This window comes from Lethenteron reissneri, chromosome 69 (assembly GCF_015708825.2).
Source record: "Lethenteron reissneri isolate LAM-NWPU_2019-01 chromosome 69, ASM1570882v1, whole genome shotgun sequence".
NCBI classification, from domain to species: Eukaryota; Metazoa; Chordata; class Hyperoartia; order Petromyzontiformes; family Petromyzontidae; genus Lethenteron; species Lethenteron reissneri.
The window spans coordinates 6671911-6695327 of record NC_083847.1 but is presented as its reverse complement, the minus strand read 5'-3'; the positions used below and the strand labels follow the sequence as shown (position 1 = coordinate 6695327).

Sequence of the window (23417 nt, the reverse complement as noted above, 5' to 3'; positions counted from 1 at the left end):
GCCACCCACTCACCCACTCACCCACTTACCCACTCACCCAGCCACCCACTCACCCACTCACCCACTTACCCACTCACACAGCCACCCACTCACCCAGCCACCCACTCACCCAGCCACCTACTCACCCAGCCACACACTCACTCCCCCACTCACCCAGCCACCCACTCACCCAGCCAAAGTAACACAAAGTAGTTGAAGACATTTTCGCTCAATACTTTTAGGCTTACCTTGATTTTCGTTTCTCAATCCGCTTGTCCTGGCGAGGGTCACAGCGGCAGCGTGTTGAGTAGGACGGCCCAGACCCCCCTTCACCTGGCGACAAACATTACTATACACTATACACTACTACATTACTATACACTATACACTACTATACTATACTATACACTACTATACACTATACACTACTCCACTATACTATATACTACATTACTATACACTATAAACTACTACACTACTATACACTATACACAACTACATTACTATACACTACTATACACTACTATGCACTAGACACTACTACATTACTATACACTCCTACATTACTATACACTACTACATTACTATACACTATACACAACTACATTACTATACACTACTACATTACTATGCACTATTATACACTATACACTACTATACTATAAACTACTATACACTATCTTCTTGGTTCTTTCGGTAAAGTCACGTAGAAGGGAAGTAATAAAATAATAAAAATAAAACATAATAAAACAATTCTCACGACGTTTCGGCCACAACGCAAGCAGCCGTCCTCAGGTGAAGAATGAGACAATGCCAAGCTAGGAGCTTATATATAAGCTGCGTTGGAGGTGGAAGAAAGAGCGCCTTAACAAAAGAATGTGCATATGAAGAGGAATTTAGCATATACATGGAAAATGCGTAGGAGGTGGGCGGGGGGGGTTTCAAAGTCATATTATGCCCATGCATTATGCAGGATCAACAGCACCAAGGGGGGGTGCAGGGATTAGCAGTAACAAAGGAAAGGAATGTTAATGATATGTAGCTGCAGTTACTCAACAACCACGTAGAAAACTAAAGTATAAACTACATAAAAAACTAAAGTATAAATTGCATAGCACCATCAGTATACTTACTATACTCTACACTAAGCTGAGTTACTAACAGCAAGTAATACATTACAATTCTACGTCGTAAAAATTATATAATATGCTTCCATCTAAACTTTATTCTATTGTATCACACGAGCATATACCGTACTATATACTGCCAACATTAAATTATATACTGTATTGCTGTAATCCAACCTATACCTTATACATTTAATATAACACTATGTATTATTCTACCCACCCTAATGTGTGTCGAAATGGTTTATTACGTCCTTCCAATGATTGCTAAGCCAGAATCCATCTTCTCGGTTAAAATTGTCTCTGTGTTTGTATATGTGGATCGCCTCATGAACGAATCTCTCATGATAGCCAGATGGCTTGCAGAGAACCTCTGTCTTGGAGAAGTCAATATCATGTGAGCCCACTGAGTTGTAACAGTGATCTGCCACGGCTGAGGTGTTTGTCCTACCGTGTTTCAGGTCAGCTTTATGTTCACGGATGCGGTCCGAGACATGTCGTTTGGTTTCCCCAATGTAACTGCTACCACAGAGGAAACTTAGTTTGTAGACGCCAGGGTACTGTATGTCTGGAACCACATCTTTTACAGACGGTACCAGATCACGGATTTTATGTACTGTGTTGAATCGGACCTGGATCTTGTGTTTAATCAGGATTTTGGAGATCTTTTTTGTGACCCCAGCAATGTAGGGTAAGGTGATGGTCTTGAAAGGCTCCTCAACAGGATCCTTCTTGATGGTTGGAGTGATGGCTTTGCGGATTGTGTAGTCGGAGTAACCATTAGCCTTAAGAGCTTGGCGTACGTGTTTGAGTTCACTGGAAATGTGTTCATGGTCGGAGATGCATTGGGCTCTATGATATAGAGTCTTGATGAGGGAATTCTTCTGGGATGGATGGTGGTGGGAATCCGGTTTTAGATAAGCATCCGTGTGGGTGGCTTTCCTGTAGACAGAGTGGCTCATTGAACCATCAGGTCTCCTTTTGATTAGGACATCCAAAAAGGGTAGCTTGCCATCATTTTCGACTTCCATGGTGAATCTGATGGCTGGGTGTATGGAATTGATATGGTCGAGAAATTGGTCTAGAGCAGGCCGGCCATGTGGCCAGATGACAAAAGTGTCGTCTACGTACCTCTTCCATAAGGTCGGGCGTAGAGTGGCAGTCTGGATGGCGTCCATCTCAAATTTCTCCATGAAGATGTTGGCTACAACCGGAGATAGGGGGGAGCCCATTGGGGTGCCCTCAATTTGCTTGTAGAAGGTTCCATTCCAGGTGAAGTATGTACATTCCTCTTCATATGCACATTCTTTTGTTAAGGCGCTCTTTCTTCCACCTCCAACGCAGCTTATATATAAGCTCCTAGCTTGGCATTGTCTCATTCTTCACCTGAGGACGGCTGCTTGCGTTGTGGCCGAAACGTCGTGAGAATTGTTTTATTATGTTTTATTTTTATGAATTTATTACTTCCCTTCTACGTGACTTTACAGAAAGAACCAAGAAGATGAATCCCTGCAGTCACGAAAGCTTTAAATCGTTACTATACACTATACACTACTATACACTACTACACTACTATACACAACTACATTACTATACACTATACACTACTACACTACTATACACTACACTATACACTACTATACACTATACATTACTACACTACTACATTACTATACACTATACACTACTATACTACTATACACTATACACTACACACTACTACATTATACACTACTACACTATACACTACATACTACTACACTATAAACTACGATACACTACTATACACTATACACTACTAGGTTACTATACACTACTACACTACTCTATTACTATACACTATACACTACTACACTACTATACACTATAAACTACTACACTACTACATTACTATGCACTACTACATTGCTATACACTACCACACTACTATACACTACCACACATTACTAAACTATACACTACCACATTACTATACGACTATACATTACTTGCGCCCTCTCTTGTTTGTCCATCATAGTTGATGATGACCATGGCACGTTTGTCATTTTGTTGGGTTTTGATGAGTGCGCAGATGGCTGAACAGGCCAATCTGAGCCCGGAATTTTCTGTGGCACACTGGACAGTTCAGGGAGGATGTAGAGCAGCCACACGTCCTTCCTTGGTAGATTTGCGCTGCTGCCTCTTCAAGATAGCACAAGAGATTATCCTCCTCTAACAGAGGACTGCACCATCCTATACTTTTCTTTTCCAGGCAGGTCGGTCCTGTGCTAGGGGTTCCCAGCTTTTCGGGTCGAATCCAAAGCTCTTCAAGGAAGCTTTAAGGGTGTCCTTGTAGCACTTTTTAGGGCCACCTTGTGCTCGCTTGCCATTCTTCAGCTCACCAAAGAAGACTTGTTTTGGAAGTCTCGCGCAGGGCATTCTGGTCACGTGACCAGTCCATCTAAGCTGTTCCTTCGCAAGTAAGGTGTAGATGCTGGGGATAGTGCGCTGTTTTTGAGTTGTACGCCTTTTGGCGTCATCTGGTCCAACACCAATGGAGACTAGGCTCTAAGAAAAGCTGTCTCGGGTGTGGACCAATCAACTTCAAGGACAGTGCATATCATTATCAGAGTTGTTTCTTTTTGTTTGCATTTTGACTGCTTGTGTTGTGGTTATTGCAAACATGATGCCTTGTATAAAGGTGTCAGTTTTTGTACCAGTTGAAAGGGTAAAAACCTATTACTACGATATTGGCCTTGCTGAGGACTTCTGTGTCAGGGATTCTGTCTTGCCACTTGATCCTCAGCAGTTTCCTCAGACAGCTCAAGTGGAGATGATGCAATTTCTTGGCATGGCGCTGGTAAACTGTCCAGGCTTCGCACCCATACAGAAGAGTTGGTAAGACAACAGCCCGGCAGATCTTCAGTTTTGTCTCCTGCTTGATGCCAGTCCTGTCCCATACTGAGTCATGTAGACGTCCAAAGGCTGCACTGGCCTTGACAATCCTGATGTTAACTTAATTATGTGCACAGCGCGAGACAGAGTACTACCAAGGTAAGTAAACTTGTCAACGGCTGAAAGCTTTTGCCCATTCACAAAGATGGTGGGCTCAGTGTAGGGTTTCCCAGGAGCAGGTTGGTATAAGACTTCAGTTTTCTTTGTGCTGATTGTTAGACCGAAGTTGTTGCAGGCTGAGGAGAAGCGGTCCATACTGTCCTGTAGATATTTATTTGAGCCAGCAGCCAGAGCACAGTCATCAGCAAACAAAATTTCTCGGAGAGTGACTTCCTTCACTCATGTTTTGGCTTGCATCCTCCGCAGATTGAATAGCCCACCGTCAAAACGGTAGGTGAAGCTAATCCCGGTGTTGTGATTCTGGAATGAGTCTTGCAGCATGGCAGAAAACACCACGCTGAAGAGCGTTGGCGTGAAAACGCAGCCTTGCTTCACCCCGTTTGTGATTGGGAACGGATCAGAGAGTTATTGCTGGTCTCTGACGCTGGCCATCATACTATCATGGAGATTGCGCACGATGCCAATGAACTGGTCTGGACACCCATACTTGGCCATGATTTTACATAGGCCCTCCCGGCTGACTGTGTCGAATGCTTTTGTTAGATCAATGAAAGCTATATATAGATCAACATTTTATTCTTGGCATTTCTCCTGTAACTGCCGGGCAGTAAATACCATGTCAGTGGTTCTGCGGTCTTTTCTGAAACCACACTGACTCTCAGGTAGCAGACCCTGGTCTAGGTGGACAATTAGGCGGTTCAGAAGGATTCTTGCCAAGATTTTGCCAGAGATTGATAGTATGGAGATGCATATATGGTTGGCGCAGGCCTGCAGATTGCCTTTCCTCTTATAGAGATGGATTATAGAGGCTTCCTTGAACTCCTGGGGAACGGCTTCTAATTTCCACAGAGACTGGAAGAGGTCGGTCAGTTTCTCTACTAAGCGAGGCCATCCAGCCTTGTAAATTTCCGCTGGAATGGCATCGGACCCTGGAACTTTGCCTGATGAGAATAGGCTTATGGTAGTAGGTTTTTGCCCTTTAAAACTGGTACAAAACTGACACCTTCATTCAAGGCATCATGTTTGCAATGACCACAACACAAGTAGTCAAAAAAGCAAACAAAAAGAAGCAACTCTGATAATGATAATAATATGCACTGTCCTTGAAGTTGATTGGTCCACACCCGAGACGGCTTGCTTTAGAGCCTAGTCCCCATTGGTGTTGGACCAGATGACACCAGAAGGCGTACAACTCAAACACAGTGCAATATCAGAGTATTGAGAGCTCGGGGTAAGCATTTACACTATGAGATCTCTTTTACCAGTGGCAAAATATAGTAGTAGGTTTTTACCCTTTAAAACTGGTACAAAACTGACACCTTTATTCAAGGCATCATGTTTGCAATGACCACAACACAAGTAGTCAAAAAAGCAAACAAAAAGAAGCAACTCTGATAATGATAATAATATGCAAACATGATGCCTTGAATAAAGGTGTCAGTTTTGTACCAGTTTAAAAGGGTAAAAACCTACTACTATATTTTGCCACTGGTAAAAGAGATCTCATAGTGAATAGGCTTATGGCTTTGCTGGTTTCCTCAATGGATGGTAGAACAGCAAGGGACTGATTTATTTCAACTTGAGGCAGTCTCGCAAATTGCTTCCTCATGTATGCTCGATGGCTTGTTGAGGACTGCCCTGAAGTGTTCAGCCCACCTTGCAAGTATTTTGTCCTTCTCTGTGAGGAGTGTTGTTCCATCTGTATTCAGGAGAGGTGAAATTCCTGAGTGATGCGGACCATAGACCTGCTTGAGTGCATCATAGAGGCACTTGGTGTTGTGACTGTCAGCGTAGGACTGAATCTCCTCGGCTTTTGCGCACAGCCAGGTGTCTTGCATGACTCCGCTGGACAACCCTGCGAATGTTGAGGAAGGCAGTTTTCTTTAAGCTTGAGCTGCTGTCATTCAGATATGCTTCATGCAGGCGATGTTTGTCGTCAAGGAGTACTCGGATTTCTGCATCGTTATCATCAAACCAATCTTGATGTGTACGTATGGGAACACCGAGTAATTCAAGGGCTGTAGAATGCAGCACGGTCTTGAGAGCAGTCCAGTCTGCCCCAGCGTCTGTATGCTCGAAGCTTAGAGACTCCAGGTCATGGTCTAAAGCCTCAACAAAGGCCAGTCTGGTGTGTTCCTGTTGTAGGCGAGTCACGTTAAGACACTTGACACCTCTATTTCCTTGTGGGCGTCTGGGAGGCTTAATCCGGATGTTAAGTTTGGAGATAATGAGACAATGGTCAGTCCAACATTCAGCACCACACATTGCCTTGGTCACCCTGACCTTGTGCCGGTCGCTCCTCCTCACGATGACTTAGTCAAGCAAGTGCCAGTGGTGTGAACGAGGATGCATCCATTAAGTTTTCTTGTGCTTTGCTAGTTGGAATATCGTGTTGGTGATGAGCAGGTCAAATTCCGAGCATGTTTTCAGCAGCAGAAGACCGTTGCTGTTACATTTTCCAATGCCGTGTGCACCTATGACTTCATTCCATGATTGATTGTCACTTCCAATTCTGGCATTGAAGTCACCAAGTATCAGGAGTTTGTCAGAGCTGTCTGTGGCAGCAATAATGACTTCCAGGTCATTATAAAACTTGGTTTTGATCTCGTTAGAGTTGGTCATGTTAGGGGCATAGGCACTGATGATGGTGGCCTCCTTTTTACCCAATAGGTGGAGTTTTAAGGTCATTAAACGGTCGTTTATCCCCTTGGGTTGGCTTGCCAGTTGGTTGAGCAGGTGGTTTTTTTACAGCAAACCCAACACCAGCATCACGTCTCTCTTGCTGGCCTCGTCCGTTCCAGAAGAATGTGTCACCTGCACCCACTTCAGTCACCTGTCCAGTATTGGCCAGTCGGGTCTCACTAAGGGCAGCAACATTCACATTGTATCTAGCTAGCTCTCTTCCCACGAGGGTGGTGCGTCTCTCAGGTGTTTTTGATCCAGATGTGTCCATCAAAGTGCGCACATTCCAGGCGCCAACAGTGAGTGGTATCACTTTGGTCTTTTTCATTTTATTTGTTTTTTTCGACCGCAAGTATGAGATCCCGCCAGCTGCGGTAGGCTGGCCAGGATGTTTTGATGCAGACAATGTTTAGGGTACCTTTGCTAACCCTGTCCTCACTACGGAGGTGAGCAGTGTGATCCTGAATAGGGCTGCTCAGTCACTCAGGGTGCTGCCGGAATTTACTGCTGCTTTGGTCCAGTGAGCGAACGACCAATATCCTGAGCCGCCTGCGTGAAAGTTTGCAGCTACAGCTTCCAGTATATCCGTGCCTGCTGCTTCGTCGCTCACCCATCGCCACAGGACTTGGATAATGACGATGGCAAAAAGTGCCATGACTTGCGCAGAGAACTTGGATTTAAGTGAGGGTGATTTGCGCGGCGTCAACCTCACTCTCTCGACCATCTGTACCCAGTGGCAAGACGTAGTCAAGACGACTGGAGATGGTCCTGGTTGCAGTGGAAGGTCCAAAGACCCTTTTGGTGGACACGCCCAGGCTCAGACAAGCTGAGTTTTCCGGGTTAGTTAACCACCACCCGGGGTTCGGCGTTGTCAGCTGCTGACTGCACCGACTCACCAGGGATGTTGAGCCTGGTGTGTTGTCAGCTGCTGACTGTAGCGACTCACCAGGGATGTTGAGCCTTGTGTGTTGTCAGCTGCTGACTGTAGCGACTCACCAGGGATGTTGAGCCTGGTGTGTTGTCAGCTGCTGACTGCACCGACTCACCAGGGATGTTGAGCCTGGTGCGTTGTCAGCTGCTGACTGCACCGACTCACCAAGGATGTTGAGCCTGGTGTGTTGTCAGCTGCTGACTGCACCGACTCACCAAGGATGTTGAGCCTGGTGTGTTGTCAGCTGCTGACTGCACCGACTCACCAGGGATGTTGAGCCTGGTGTGTTGTCAGCTGCTGACTGTAGCGACTCACCAGGGATGTTGTCAGCTGCTGACTGTAGCGACTCACCAAGGATGTTGAGCCTGGTGTGTTGTCAGCTGCTGACTGCACCGACTCACCAGGGATGTTGAGCCTGGTGTGTTGTCAGTTGCTGACTGTAGCGACTCACCAGGTATGTTGCATCTGGTGTGCGCCTACGGGAGCAGCTAGAGGGACGGGCCAGCTGGAACAAGGGGTATGACTGTCCCCTTATCCGATACCTGAGGAGGTATGGCCTCCGCGGGACCTATCACTGGTGACCTGCTAGCCTAACATCCTCCAGCTGGGACCTAGAGGAGGCCGACTGACCCGACCACTCGGTCTGGACCACTGGTTTCACCGAGCCCCAGCCCTTATAAGGGCTGTAGAGCTTGGGGTCCAGGGTCCTATCTTCAGCCCGGGCTTCAGTCTTCGTGTGGAGAGATAACTGAGCCAGAGCTCTCAGCGCTCTGGCTTTTATACCGGTTTGTGGCTGGCTCCGTCCAAGCCACGCCCCCTTTCTGGAACCTTCTGGTTGACCCTGGGAGGTGACATCATCCTCTCAGGATCCGTTGTTTGGATCTGCTGTCAGCTGTTTTGACCCACGGTATTTCACCCAGTGAGGTAACGCTGCTGCACCCTGTTGACACCCAGTGGTACTGCAGGTTACTGAATGGCGAGTGACGATCACCTCTACACACACACACGTGAAATAAGTTGCCTGGAGTATGGAAGGCGAGGACATGAAATGAAGGGGTCTACAAACATTACATTGGTGACATACTGAGATAGTAACAGACACGCGCTTATTGCTCGCGAAGCGGAGCTCTGCAGATTCGGCGATTTTTTTACCGATTGAAATCGTACAGAAATGACATTTATAAACAGATGAGTGGCAAAATCTGAATGTTTATTTGATTTTGTTATTCCTTTTTTTTGTAACACCTATTTTCATTGGAGTATGACAGGTGAGGCTCTGCCTCCCCTGACCCCACGTCCCGAAACAAGTACGTACACGCATTACAGACCCACAGACACCGAGCCGTGAGGACCAATAGATACCCACAGATTAGCAGTGGGCTACGTACGGTAGGCCAAAGTCGTTATACATTCCAGCAGTGGATGAATCATGGCCGATCTTCACAGTAGCCAGTGTGAGCTCACCCACGATTAACCACTACACGTGTATAATTGTGCACTGTAGCATCTGGACGCAGAGTCTTGAGGTATACTTCGAGGTCTAGATGCTGGGGCGTCTCGTTCCGGTGTTGTCGTGGAAAGTTGTGGCGATTTCCTTTGGAGACGACCGATAACCACTTTCCAGAATCTTTTTTTTGGATGGGAGTGCTACAATTAGTACGAGTCTTGAGGGTGAACGTATCTGGTGTGAGCTTACCCGTGACGGATCATGTGCACTCAGCGAATCACTACGCAGAGCCACGTGCGTTTCATTATTATGATGATCGGGCGATGGTGATTGGACCCAGAGCCCCCACGTGGAGTATGAGGCACGTCCCAAATATAAATTCGGGGCACTTCTGGACCGGTAAGCTGCATGTTAAATAATTAGCTCCAACAACATGTACCCCCTTTCTGGCAAGATACAACTTAAATTTGATATAAATTTAATGTCAATTGACCAACAGGAACTCTGTCATGTTAAAAAGTATCGAGTTATTTGGTGGAAATGAAAATATTGCACAACTTAAAATATTGAAATCAAATTTAATATCACAATAGTTACCTAAAAATAATTGACAAATGCAGCTGTGGTGTTGCGATGGAGGGCATCTCTGATTGATACCGCAAGTGCAAGACGTTCACTTAGGAGTTGCATTATACGAGTTGTCGTTTTTTTGCAGGAAATCTAAAAATGGCGCCGTACCTCGTGGCGAGTTACGAATTGGATTTACGCTTTCCTGGCAATACGTCAGGAGTTGTGTTAGATGTTCAAACGCCAAACAGAAACCTTTTGCGGGGAATAAAGTTACTGTATCTTCACCACAAGTTTACTGCGTGTGGTTAATACAAAGACGCTCTCATAATTAGAGCGTGCTAATTATAATTGTATATGGCATTGTCTTTGAAACGGATTGGCCTGCACCAGACGGCATCCGTCTTTAGGGCCTAGTCAGTGTCGACCAGAGAACAAAGTAAAAAGGCGAACAATACAAGGGACATTGCACTCAGGGTTATTTATAGCTTGGGGTGAGAAGCTGCAAATGGTAAATTTTATCATTAAGAGTGGAAAGACGGAAACGGCTTAACCGACTGTGCGGTGTGCACACAAATCTGGGAGAGATCGTGTGGGGTGGATGGAGAAAGGAGCGGTTGGTCGGGGAAGATGCAATTCCAAAATACACAGCAGCAGCAGGCATCGTCAGGGGCTGGGAATCTAACCCACGACGTCCTGCGTACCAGGCGAGGGAGTGAACATTTAGCTACACCTACACCCCAGTCAGTCACTCTCAAATTAGATAAGGTACACAAAGTACAAGTTTATTGAAAAGTCTTAAAACGTTACAGCTTTAGGTACGTATGCAATACGAGTTTAACCATCCCCATGTTGACCAACAAGACCCGGTTTCACTTACCCACCCTGTAACTGAACGGGATTAAAGGGGGAATGGTATCACGTACGCATAGTAAGATAAAAACATTACTCAGGAGACGTTCACGTATTATTATTTAAGGAGCCCGGTTCACTTTATCCACACCTACACCCTAGATAACGAGGGGGTGTAGGGGGGGGTAAGCGGGGTTCGTGTAATCATTTTAAAAAGCGTCTCGATACGTGTTCACAGCGGTGAAGTATCCAAGCGGTAAAAGCGTCAAAGTTTCTTTTAAAAAAAGGTGACTAATCTTTAAATGGTTCACTTATCCAACCTAGAGTGAAAAACTACTGATAAGCGATACTACTACATCACCAAGGGAGGGAGACCTATCAGACCCAGATCACTTTTAACGAGTGCTACCCAATCCCATCTATAGCAATGGTCACAGGATGGAGGGAGGATGGTCACAGGATGGGGAGGTCACAGGATGGCGCAGACGTCACGGTCCCTGCCCCTCTTGGGCTCCCTGGAGCCCTTCCAGCCACACTCCAGTGCGTAGCTCTCCAAGCCCTGCACGAGAGAGAGACAGAGGGCAGACGAGACAGGAGGTCCCCCAGGTAGCCGCCACGGGCTGGCTGGACGAGGGGGTAGGCCTTCGCAAGGTAAGGTACAAGTGTAAAAACGACGAGCCTACCGTTACCCTACCACAATACAATCACTCTACCCTACCTTTTACCCTTTAGCAGGCAAGGTAAAAAGCAACGAGCCTACCTCTTACCCTTTGGCATGTCGACACCTTTCCATACTTACGTGTAATCTTTTTTTGTATTTTAAGATTGTTTAATACGGCTAATTAACATTTTACATTTCGCATTTTATAAGGTCTACTTATTCATAATTTTATAGATTTTAGCCCTTTAGTATTACTTATATTTTGTAACGTTAGTATAGTTAGAGTGTACAGTATACCTTTTATACAAGTTAAGATTCCTACTTGTTAAATGTATGCACCGCCCCGCCATAGTGAATTCCTTGTCTGTGCAAACTTACATGGCGATTAAAACCGTTTCTGATTTGATTTACCCGGTAAAAAGGGTACAATTACCTTGCCGAGGCCTAGGAGGAGGGGGTGCAAGTTGCTGTCGGCTAGCAACGATTTCAGCAGCCACACCTTGACCTGCATCTCCCCCACGAACCCTTGCCCACTCACCTCCAGCTTGTGTCTCAGGTTGGAGATGTGCAGCTCCTGCTCGCGGTTTTTCTCCTCCAGACGCCGCTGCCGCTCCGCCATCTCCTTCTCCTCCACCGCTTTTTCTGCGGGGGGAGATGGAGGGGGGGTGGAGGAAGCTCAAAATGCGCTGGCCTGCAGGTCACCCGCTTACCTGGGGGGGACATCTGGAAGTTTATAAAGAACGCTTCACAAGCTCAGGTTTCTCCCGGGTCTAAGAGATTCGGATCTGCTGGCATCACCATCGGCACGAGCCTCCACCTGGGAGAGTTGCCGCGAGATCTCCATTCCGGCTCTCGGTCAACACTACCATCATCAACCCCTACCGGAGACCATCAACCGAACCACAATACCCAGGGCCGCACCTAGGTCGGCTCAGCCTCAAATTTAGTACCTGGGGTGCAGTGGAAAGACATGAACTCTGAAGAGACAAAGGTGCTCCCAAGGGTTTGGTGTTGGCCACTGGGAGCTATTTACTTTTAAAATCTAGGATTGACAAGCTCATTTATTTTCACAACTGCTGTGCGTTGGGTTTGTCACGCGAAATAAATGCACACAAAACACTCAAACAAGACCCGCCATTCACCATCAAGCGGTGGTGACGTCACCACGGCGCCCGTGCCAGACCCGGTGCACTTGGGAGGCCACGTGACGTGTCAAAATCTCACAGATGCAGGCAGGAAGTCACGGGACAGGCCCAGCAGGTGCCACGGATCGACTGACCGAGATGACCGGCCGATGCACCACGTCGCCCCCTACTGTGCAAAACTGCGTTTTATCTGCCGGCAAGTTGCTCATTGTTGCGAGCGCCGCTCTGCCCCCTCAGTTGTTGCTGGAGGGCGACTGCCTCCAACTTGACCAGCAGCATCCTTCACGCGTACTGCCAGTGCCGGCCTTCATTGGTGCGCTACCTTGCTAACAGCACTTGCCCCAAGTCTGTTACAGGTGACACGGTGGTAGTGGGGAGGAGCTTTGTCTTTGTGTGTTAGTGTGACGTCAGAGTTCCGTGTGCTCCCCCCCCCCCTCACTTCGTTTTTCCTCCTCCATGGCAGTAACGATCTTGTCCACAATGAAAATCGCCCGGCCATCCTCCGCCTTCTCGTTCAGGAATAGGGCCAGGATTCTATCCATCTGTGCAGCGTTGACACACACAGCACAAGCCAGGCAAAGAATACTCTTGCACACGCATGGAGCGGCGTGCGTCAGCACTTCGGGAACACACCTCCGATTAGCACACTGCGGAAGGGACGACTCACGGAACCGATAGCGCGTTTGTCTGCGTACGAGCGAAAGTTCGTACAAGAACACGATGTCGCGGCTGACAAAGGTTCAACTTTCAGTGCCTTTCTTTAAACAGGTCCAACGTCTTTGGGTTCATCATACAAATTATTTAAAATGGTCTCAGCCGACTTTGCGCGTCAGTCTTTGGCCGCTGCGTGCTACAAAGGGGGCTCAAATATTCTGACTTGTAACTCCAGGGTCACGTGGCCAAAGGTGCAGCTCCTGCAAGTGCCTTACTTAACCCACTACTCCACCCCCCGACCTCCCAATCAAGTTGCACCAAGAGACATGGAGGGGGGTACACGGTTAGCGATGCTCTGGTACCTACACAGGGAACTCCGTACTAGCCCAAGTGGTGGTATTAGTACACAGCACCGCTTAGCAGAACCTTTGGCCAGTATTAATACACCGAGATTACCCGGCACCAAGACCGGCATTAGGAAGTTCTAACACCAAATTGCAGGCAGTCCCACCTCAGGTCAGCCGTACTCATGGACCAGCTCCCTTGAGAGCTCGCTTGTAGCTCGGCTCGCGCCAAAATACGCGTATTGCATTTGTAATAATAAAATAATAATAAACAGGTCTGTCGGAAAGACAGCGTCTGAATGACGCAGTCTTTCAGACAGACCTGTCCTTCACCCGAGGACGGCTGCTTGCATTGTGGCTGAAACGGCGTGAGAATTGTATTATATTTTGTTTTATTTAAATTATTTTATTATTTCCCTTCTACGCGACTTTACCAAAAGAACCAAGAAGAGGAATCCCTGCAGTCACGAAAGCTTTAAATCGAAATTGCATTTGTAGTTTGCTTTTGGGAGTTCTGGTTTAGCACTGGCGGCGAGACAAGGCCATATGGAACGCTGCAGCTCTGGGTGTGTGTGCCAATCCCGTTTCACTGGCATGTATTAGGAGAGCATGTTCACCACACGTATTGCACGTGGTTAAAGCAGTAACAGTATCCGTCGATTTGAACATCTCTACGCAACTACCGTTTTAGTGCCAGCAACGGTAAAAACCCATTATTTTTCATCCCCCCCCCCCGGTACTACTTTCACACGGTAGATCACTATAAAACACGAGGTCACTCCGTACCGCTTTTCTCTCGTAACTTACCACGCGGTGCTCATGGAACTACGTACTACAGACAAAGATCCCCCGTACAGCCTTAGACTCGGGGCAAGTGCTGTTAGCGAGTAGCAGCCCCTATGAAGACCGGAACGGCACACGAGGGGGAGAGTGATTAGCCCCACGCCCGGCCATCTTCATCTCCCCCCAGTGGCGATGTTTTTTTATTATGAATCACACCCAGCGTATTCATTCGCGGCACAACTCGCAAGGCAAAGACAAAGACCCCCGTGTAGCCTCTAGCACTGGTTGGGGCAAGTGCTCTTAGCAAGCACCTATGAAGGCTGGAACGGTACACTAGGGGGTGGGGGTCGCCAGCCCCACGCCTGACTGCCTTCATCTCCGAGTGGCGATGCTTACATGCTGTACCAGGCACTCATATGGGGCCGAGTTGACCTAGGGGAGGCCCAGGAGCAGTAGAGAATCAATCGCAGAGGTCGCCAACGGGTTTTGATTCCTTACCCGTACCCGGCCGCACCAGGGTCGCAAACGGGTACCCTACCTGATACCCGGCTACCCGTACCCGGGCGGGTATCGGGTAGGGTACGGATACGGGTACCCGATTGCGACCTCTGATCAATAGTCACTGGTGTTGGCCGCGAGCGGGAATCAATCCTCAGAGGTTGCCGGGTTCGTAGCACCAACGGCTACCGAATTTGAGACCCCAGCCCTGACGCACAACCAAAAGCTGCCTCCACCGCCGCGTCCTCGTCTTCGTCACACGGCCTCCCAAGTCACCTCGTCGCCCAGCCCCGGCGTCTCGCTGTACTGGAGCACCAGGTCGTCCACGAGGCTGCGGTAGACAGCGTGGCCTCCCGGCGTGCTGAACGCGTCCTGCTCGTTCTTGAGCTTCACGCCGGCGTACAGCTCCACCAGGCGATGGCGGCACCGCCTCGCGGACGCCTCGTCGGCCTCCTGAAAGATCTCGTGTCGAGCCGCCGAGACGAGACCCTGGGCAGAGGCACAGAAATTGTCGAAGAGCTTTGACGAGCAGCAGCAACGACGACGACGACGTTACTTGCCGTCGTTTCAAATCCGTGAGCGAAGCGAGAAAGCCTCCTACGCGCCGCAGCAGCAGACCGGGTTGGTTGCGGCTCGCGGACGAACGGGTTTCCCTGCCACTTAAGCGGCAGACGCCGCTGTCGCCGGCAGCCATCCAAAAAGGCGGCACAAAGTGGAACCCCGCAGGAGATGGCCGCTTGCCGTCACGTGGCGTGCACAGGACGCCATGTCCAAGCGTGCAGCCGCCGCATGCAGAGCGCCAACCTCAAACGGCGCAGCAGAAAACTCGGGTAGGAAAAAATTAACCCGTAAAAACTAAGTTTTTCACTATAAATCCTTTATATGCGTGGCGGCTAGAGTCCTCTCGTCCTCTGGCGTGAGATGGCTGCCACCTATGGGTCAGATGATTGCCTGCCACCATTAAGCAATTGGTAATTAAATATAATTTATTTTTTCCTAAAAAGTGTAAAATTTAGTTTAAAAAAATGTCACGAAAATAAATTGTCACGCACAACGAGCCTGTGTGCAAAATGTCAGCTCGATTGGATCACGGGAAGTGGATTAAAAAACGACCGAAAGATTTGCACGGTCGTAAGCGTGCAAGCAAGCGAACTTAATATAAAGGATTTTAAAATGGCCGAAGCCGCATACACAGCAGCCAGCGCCAAACCAAGCGGGAGGTTGAACTCTGCTAGCCACACGGTTCACGAGTCCACTCACCCCACCAAATTTCGATTTAAAGCTTTCGTGACTGCTGCTAATCCTGCATGATGCACGGGCATAAGTAGTACTAATCACATACCTGCATTTCCCATAAATATGCTAAATTCATCTTGATATGCAAATTATTTTGTCAAGGCGCCCTTCCCCCCTTCCAACCCAGCTTAAATATACGCTCCAAGCGTGGTGCTGTTTCATTCAGACGCTGTGTCCCCGACAGACCTGTTCTTCACCCGAGGACGGCTGCTTGCGTTGTGGCCGAAACGTCGTGAGAATTATTTTAATTATGTTTTAATTTTATTATTTCCCTTCTACGCGACTTTACTGAAAGAACCAAGAAGATTCACCCCACCAAGTCACTTCCCCCGCTCACCACGAGTCTCATGGCGTACACCCCGTCCTTGTCGAGGAACACGCCGGAGGTGAAGACTTCCAGGGCATCGCCCACCGCCTCGGCGTGCCGCTCGTCCACCTGCGTGACGAGCGGCGGCAGCCGGAGCATCGCCGTGGACAAGCGGCGGCGGTAGGCCGCCAGTGCATCGAGGCACACGGCGCTGTTTTGGACGTCGCAGATCACCGCCGTCGCGGACTCGATGCAGAGCGGGGAGCCGGCGCGCTGGAACTCGCACAGCTGCTCAGCCAGCATCGTGAAAACTGCGGTGGGGAAGAGCCGCAGGTCAGGTGAGCCACAGCGTTCAGCCGCTACTCGGCAAAGTTCAACAACACTAGGAGACATCTCCTTTGCCAGTGGCAAAATATAGTAATAGGTTTTTTTATCCTTTCAACTGGTACAAAAACTGACACCTTTATACAAGGCATCATGTTTGTCGTGCGTCACTGGTGAGTAACCGTTTGGCACTCATTTCGGGTAGGGAACCAGTACCCGGGTACGGCTGGGTACGGGTACCCATTTGCGACCCTGGTGCGGCCGGGTACAGGTTGGCCGCGAGTCGCTGGTGAGTAACCGTTTGTCATTTCGGGTAGGGAACGAGTACCTGTACCCGGCCGGGTACGTATACCCATTTGCGACCCTGGTGCGGCCGGGTACGGGCAAGGAATCAAAACACGTTTGCGACCTCTGCCACCAGGCGTCACTCACGTGGCCCCGTGAGGGCTGCCCCCTGCAGGCGCTTGGTGGTGTTGGCCTGCAGCACGTGGTGGGCGAGCGGGGAGACGGCGTGGTGCAGAGCCACCTCCACCTGGCTCTCCGTCAGGCGCTCAGAGTCCGGCAGTCGGTCCGGCTGCACGGGGATTGGCAGGCCGAAGCAGCAGTGGCGCTGGGGGGAGGGGGGGTGGTGGTTAGGGGAGCTGGAAGTGGTAGCAGCACCTAGACGCAGACAAAGGTTCCCCCCCCCCCCCCCCCCCCGTGTAGCCTCTAGCAGACTGGTCGGAGCGAGCGCCTATGAAGGCTGGAACGGCACACGAGGGGGTGGGTGGCCAGCACCACGCCGGACCGCCTTTGTCTCCCCAGTGGCGATGTTTACACACCAGGTACTCATTTGAGACCGAGTCGACCTAGGGGAGGCCCAGGACCAGTTTTGATCATCGTCACTGGGTGGCGTTGGCGGCAAGCGGGGAAATCGAACGCGAGTCGCCAGGTTCATAGCGCAGCGCTAATAAACACTACCGCACCCCCCACACAGCGTGACCCCACAGAGGTCGCAACCAGGTACCCGATACCCGGCTACCCGTACCCGGCCAGGTACCCGTTTGCGACCCTGGTGCGGCCGGGTACGGGTAGGCCGCGAGTCACTGGTGAGTAACCGTTTGTCACTCATTTCGGGTAGGATACGGGTAGGGAACGGGTACCCATTTGCGACCCTGGTGCAGCCGGGTACGGGTAAGGAATCAAAACCCGTTTGCGACCTCTGCCCCACACACACACCACTCACCCCGATGGGGAAGTGAGCGGCGAAGAGCTCGCGCCTGCGGTTGAAGTCGCGGGTCGAGTCCTCGGTGCCCTCCCTGCGCGCCCGCAGGCCACGTTCCAGAACATCGTTGGAGGAGTTTGGCCGCGGGCGGAAGTCCCAGAGGGCCACAGAGAAGCCCGGCAGGGTCCTGCCCACGCCGTAGCGGTCCACGAAGGCGGGCCGGGGCGGCGAGTAGTCGGGCAGCACCACGAAGCGATGCAGCTCGTCCAGGAACCTCGGGCGCGGACGGGAGGGTCAAGGAGTGCAAGGAGCGTGGGGCAGAGGTCGCAAGCGGGCTTTGATTCCTTACCCGTACCCGGCCGCACCAGGGTCGCGAATGAGTACCCGTTCCCGGCCGGGTACGGGTACCCGTTCCCTACCCGAAATGAGTGACAAACAGTTACTCACCAGTGACTCACGGCTTACCCGTAACCCGGCCACACCAGGGTCGCAAACGGCTACCCGTACCCGGCCGGGTACCCGGGTATCGGGTACCCGGTTGCGACCTCTGGCGTGGGAGCAGCCATTGCAAGGAGCTGGGGCGCAAAGATTGCAAGGATTGCAAGGATTGCAAGGATTGCAAGGATTGCAAGGCAGGGGGACAGATTGCAAGGATTACATAAAGGGGCATATAGCAGCTCCGATGGGCCTGACCTGGCAATTTGTTTTTTAAACAATTTTTTAATCACGAGCTGCGCGTCAACATCACTTTGCCCCGGCGTGGAAGGCTACAACAACATGGGCGGACCAGCGAGAGTGTGTAGCGCACTGCGCTACAAACCTCGGCGATCCGGGTGTTCGATTCCCGCCCACGGCCGGCACCAGGTGACGATTATCTGAACCGTTCTGGGCCTCCCCTAGGTCGACTCGGCATCACGCGAGTACCCGGTGCGTAAAATAAACCATCACCACTGGGGAGAGACAAAGGCGGCCGGGCGGGATTGTTGGCCACCCACCCCCCCCTGCGTGTGCCGTTCTGGCCTTCGTAGGGTGCTACTCGCCAATAGCACTTGGCCCAAAAGTCTGTTATGGAATAAAATAAAGCACGACGTTTCGGGCACAGCACAAGCGTCTGTCAGCTTTTCCCCACCTAAATATAAAACAATAAAAAAAGTCTCGATTTTTTTTAATTGGTTTATATTTATATTATTTTATTATTTCCCTTCTACGTGATTTTACCGAAAGAACCAAGAATATAAATCAAGATTAGTCATATGGCTTGTACGGGGGGATGTTGGTCTGTGTGCGAGCAGCCATGGCGGGCGCACTGCGAGGATACCGCACATGATCCATGGAGTCCTTGCTCGGCGAGTTAGAGGTGCTCCAAACAAACTCGGCGCACAGCAGCATCGCGATGAGGATCAGGTAGTTGTCCAGATCGGGCTCCTCCTGGAAACAACAACAACAACCTGGCATGATACGCGGGGAGCGCAAATGCACCCTCTCCTCAATGGGTGTTGTTACGACACAGTGGCCCGTTCAAAGTAATCGTAATTCACAATTTATATTTATCAAGTGCCCTTGACGACGATGGTTCGAGGGGGCACCGAAAATTATTGATCGCCCTGGTCTCTGCAAATCCCTTCGTGGGTCTTGCCCCCCACCACCGCACCTTGCCACGCTCCCTACAGCGTCGCCTTCACCCTCTGCGCTCTCAATCGACGCCGTCGCCACCTTCTCAGCCCCCATCACCAGAACAAAACCTTCCCCCTCCACATTAAGCGGTCACCTTCCTTCACGCACCAAGTTTTCCTGCTCCTCACCTCAAAACTCACTTGTTTACCCGGCTCACTCCACTACCCCCCCCCCCCCCCCTCTTCATAACCACCACCACGTGATGCACCCCAGGTTAAGAACCACTGGTCTAGACACATCCAGCAGCATCCCAACGCCCAATTCCATTATGACGCTACAGTTACAACTGCCGCCGGCTACCACCTGGTGCTGTCACGTCACTTCCGGTCGCTCGATCGCGTTACCAACCCTTGGCCAATCGGCGTTATGACAACCACACGCGGCGTCGTTAGAGCAGAACGGAACCGGGTTACGGCTGCCTTGGCACACGGCTTCATTTTCTCACGGACATCACTCATTGAATCCACTCGTCATCATTGATCGTCAGAATAATAATTATATGGCTGTCACGCATCAACCGCATTCATTTCAATCCAATCATCATTGACCGTCAATTTCGCCACGAAAGTCACACAAACTCACCACCATTAACATCCGTAGGTTGTGCCGTTGTTAAATTCTGTACAAAGAGCCTTATTTTAAAAAGGCGCTACTTACATGCCTTTAAGGAGAACGACAAGATACGTCGTATGCTATTATTTAATTTATTATTTTATCTTTATACGCAACTTTACCGAAAGAACCAAAGAATAATTCCTGCAGTCACGAAAGCTCCAAATTAAGTTAACGACAAGATAGCCACTTGCACCCCCCAGGTGGCGAGCAAGTGTGGCATCGAACCGAGCGAGTGACGACAGGGACCCAACCCGGGTGATTCGGTGGCTGCGAGCGAGTGACTTAACAGTGAATGCGAGCGACTGAATGACCGAGCGAGCCAATGGCTGTGGAACAAGTGACCAACACAGTGCATTAGCAAGCGACCGTCAGTGGCCAAGCACGTAGATTAGCGAGCGACCTGACAAACCATCCATGCTCCCCTCACCTTGTTAAGACCGTCCAACCGCTCAACGTCCATCACCAAAATGGCTCCGTCAGACGGCACGGGAAAGGGCTTCACCCAGATCCAGATCCCTTTGGTGTTGTGCAGAGAAGCAGGCCCTATCGCGAAGCCTGAAAAAAAGTTTCACTTTTGGCAAACTTCAGCAGCATGAAGGGGGGCGACGGATCTAATGGGAGCCAGACGGCGGGTCCACGTTGCTCTCTAGAGATGAAGGGATTTGGAGACCTGCACCGTAGCAGAAACAGCTTGCACCTTCGCCAATAACGCAGCGGTCTTAAAACGAACGCAAACTGCAAATACAGCGTTCACGACCTACACTCCCATAGGGGTTCAGCATCAATCACCCCCCCCCCACCCTACCCCCCCCCCTTTACCCCCCCTACCCCCCCCCCTCCTTTACCCCCCTACCCCCCCCCTCCTTTACCCCCCTACCCCCCCCTCCTTTACCCCCCTACCCCCCCCTCCTTTACCCCCCTACCCCCCCCTCCTTTACCCCCCTACCCCCCCCTCCTTTACCCCCTACCCCCCCCTCCTTTACCCCCCTACCCCCCCCTCCTTTACCCCCCTACCCCCCCCTCCTTTACCCCCCTACCCCCCCCTCCTTTACCCCCCTACCCCCCCTCCTTACCCCCTACCCCCTCCCCCCCACCACCCCCCCACCCCACACCTGGTTCCTTGACACCCGCGAAGAAGTTGACGAGGAAGTCCTTGCCGCCCCGGTAGTTGCCCCCCACGGCACACACCACGATGGGGGCCGTGACGTCTGCGAGCAGACGGGACGCCTCGGGGCAGACGAAGAGCTTCCCGTGTTCGTCGGGTAGGATGAAGGGGACCAGCTTCGGCGGCAAGTACGTCTCGTCGTTGGGGCTGCCGAGGAGCGTGGGACGAGTCGGAGGGTCCCAGTCCAGACTCCGTCGTGAATGTCCAAACGCCATCGTGGTCAAGGGTTCCCCTCTCGTCCTGTCGGTTCACTCGCTTGCAATGGAATTAGATTATACATCAACCAGCCCCGGTAGTGGTGGTGAGCATGGGTGGGGTGGGTGACTTGGCGCCCCCAATTGTCCCCCGGTGACCAAAGCTGCGAGTTTGTGGTGGCGCCCCCCCCCTCCCCCCTCCATAAAAGATTCCCATGTAACTTCTTGGTTCTTTCGGTAAAGTCGTCACGTAGAAGGGAAATAATAAAAATAATAAAAATAAAACATTATAATTTCGATTTAAAGCTTTCGTGACTACAGGGATTCATCTTCTTGGTTCTTTCGGTAAAGTCACGTATAAGGGAAATAATAAAATAATAAAAATAAACGTAATCAAATAATTCTCACGACGTTTCGGCCACAACGCAAGCAGCCGTCCCCAGGTGAAGAACAGGTCTGTCGGAAAGACAGCGTCTGAATAAATTATTATGTTATATTTTTATTATTTTATTATTTCCCTTCTACGTGACTTTACCGAAAGAACCAAGAAGATGAATCCCTGCAGTCACGAAAGCTTTAAATCGAAATTTTATTATGTTTCAATTTTATTATTTCCCTTCTACGTGATGACTTTACCGAAAGAACCAAGAAGCTCAATCCCTACAGTCACGAAAGCTTTAAATCGAAATTTAGTCCCATTTAACTATTAACATTGTTTTTTTAAGCACGCTGTACACTGCAAAGAGAGAGAAACCTACCAACTGCGGAGCCGTTAGTGGGCTGCGTTTTTTTTTGCAAAAATCAGAGCCACCTCCAGCGCTAAATGTAGCAGAGCGTGGAGCTGTAACGAGGAGGAGGTGATTAGGGCAAGACGACGCCACGATAACTGCTAATACTGGTAGGAACCTCCTGGTTACACCAGCCCACAGGGGATTATTGTGGCTGTCCGTCGTGCAGGGAGAGGCTGGGTGGGCAGAGGCTGGGTGGAGAGGGGCTGGGTGGGGGGGGGGTGGAAGGGGTGGGGGTGGGTGAAGAGAAGCTGGTCACCCCGTGGTGCCCTTATAAAACTCAACGTTTAACCTACTCACGCCGGCTTGTGCCCGGGTGGGGAGGGGCTGTGTAGGGAAGATGGGGCTGGGTGGGGGGTGGGAGGGGAGGGGCTGGGTGGGGGGTGGGAGGGGAGGGGCTGGGTGGGGAGGGTGGGGAGGGGCTGGGTGGGGAGGATGGCGCTGGGTGGGGAGGATGGCGCTGGGTGGGGAGGATGGCGCTGGGTGGGGAGGATGGAGAGGGGCTGGGTGAGGAGTGGGAGGGGAGGGGAGGTTGGGGAGGGGCTGGGTGGGGAGGTGTGAGGGGCTGGTCACCTCGTGGTGCCCTTATAAAACTCAACGTTTAACCTACTCACGCCGGCTTGTGCCCACCCTCAGGTCGGACATATTTGCGGAATACACCACGCCGCCGTTGACCCTGCAGGCCATTGACCAGGACGAACAACCCAACGTTCCTACCAGCTCCTTCCGCAGGAATGTGTTAATAGCAGAGCGTCCGACAAGACCACAGTGCTGGGGGTCAGTGTCTGATTAAGCTAGTGCAAGGCCCCAAATTAAAAAAAATATTAAAACTAATTTTTTACTTCCACAGTAAAGCAATTGAATTTTTTTAATTTGCTACACAGCCAAAAAATACGACAAAGCACTAACCTTAAACACCCAGTCGTCTGCAAAAAGTTGAAGGCGGTACAGTACTATAGTAATAGAGCAAGTGCAGAATCACCGAACCGGAATCGATAGCTTGAAAGCGTTTAGCGTGGGGGGCCCTTGAAAGTGCAGGACCCGTGGCATTTGTAGACACTTTTGCTACGAGGATTATCCGGCACTGCTGGGGGTGACCAACACCAGAGGTCGCAAACGGGTTTTG

General features: G+C 50.4%; 1 protein-coding gene and 1 pseudogene across 1 annotated transcript; both read right to left on the bottom strand.

The window, feature by feature from the left end:
• Positions 1–4379: 4379 nt before the first annotated feature.
• On the bottom strand, positions 4380–7170 carry LOC133360666 (craniofacial development protein 2-like; annotated as a pseudogene).
• Positions 7171–11108: 3938 nt separating this feature from the next.
• On the bottom strand, positions 11109–21524 carry LOC133360491 (guanylate-binding protein 1-like). Its single transcript, XM_061579252.1, has 10 exons — positions 21257–21524; positions 20572–20699; positions 19174–19283; positions 17877–18129; positions 17084–17261; positions 16358–16638; positions 15001–15213; positions 12885–12987; positions 11839–11942; positions 11109–11198 (listed from the first exon to the last, which is right to left on the bottom strand). The coding sequence occupies exons 1-10, from the start codon at positions 21522–21524 to the stop codon at positions 11109–11111; spliced, it is 1728 nt and encodes a 575-aa protein (XP_061435236.1).
• Between the last annotated feature and the right edge of the window lie 1893 nt (positions 21525–23417).

Bases quoted from the DNA above. Each gene is read 5' to 3' on its own strand.
- LOC133360491 (XM_061579252.1), bottom strand. From the start codon at position 21,524: ATGGCGTTTGGACATTCACGACGGAGTCTGGACTGGGACCCTCCGACT. The intron at 19,284-20,571 runs GTGAGGGGAGCA...TGTTGTTTCCAG, and splicing joins GGTTGGACGGTCTTAACAAG to GAGGAGCCCGATCTGGACAA. The intron at 12,988-15,000 runs GTGACTTGGGAG...AACGCTGCACAG, and splicing joins CGCCGGGGCTGGGCGACGAG to ATGGATAGAATCCTGGCCCT.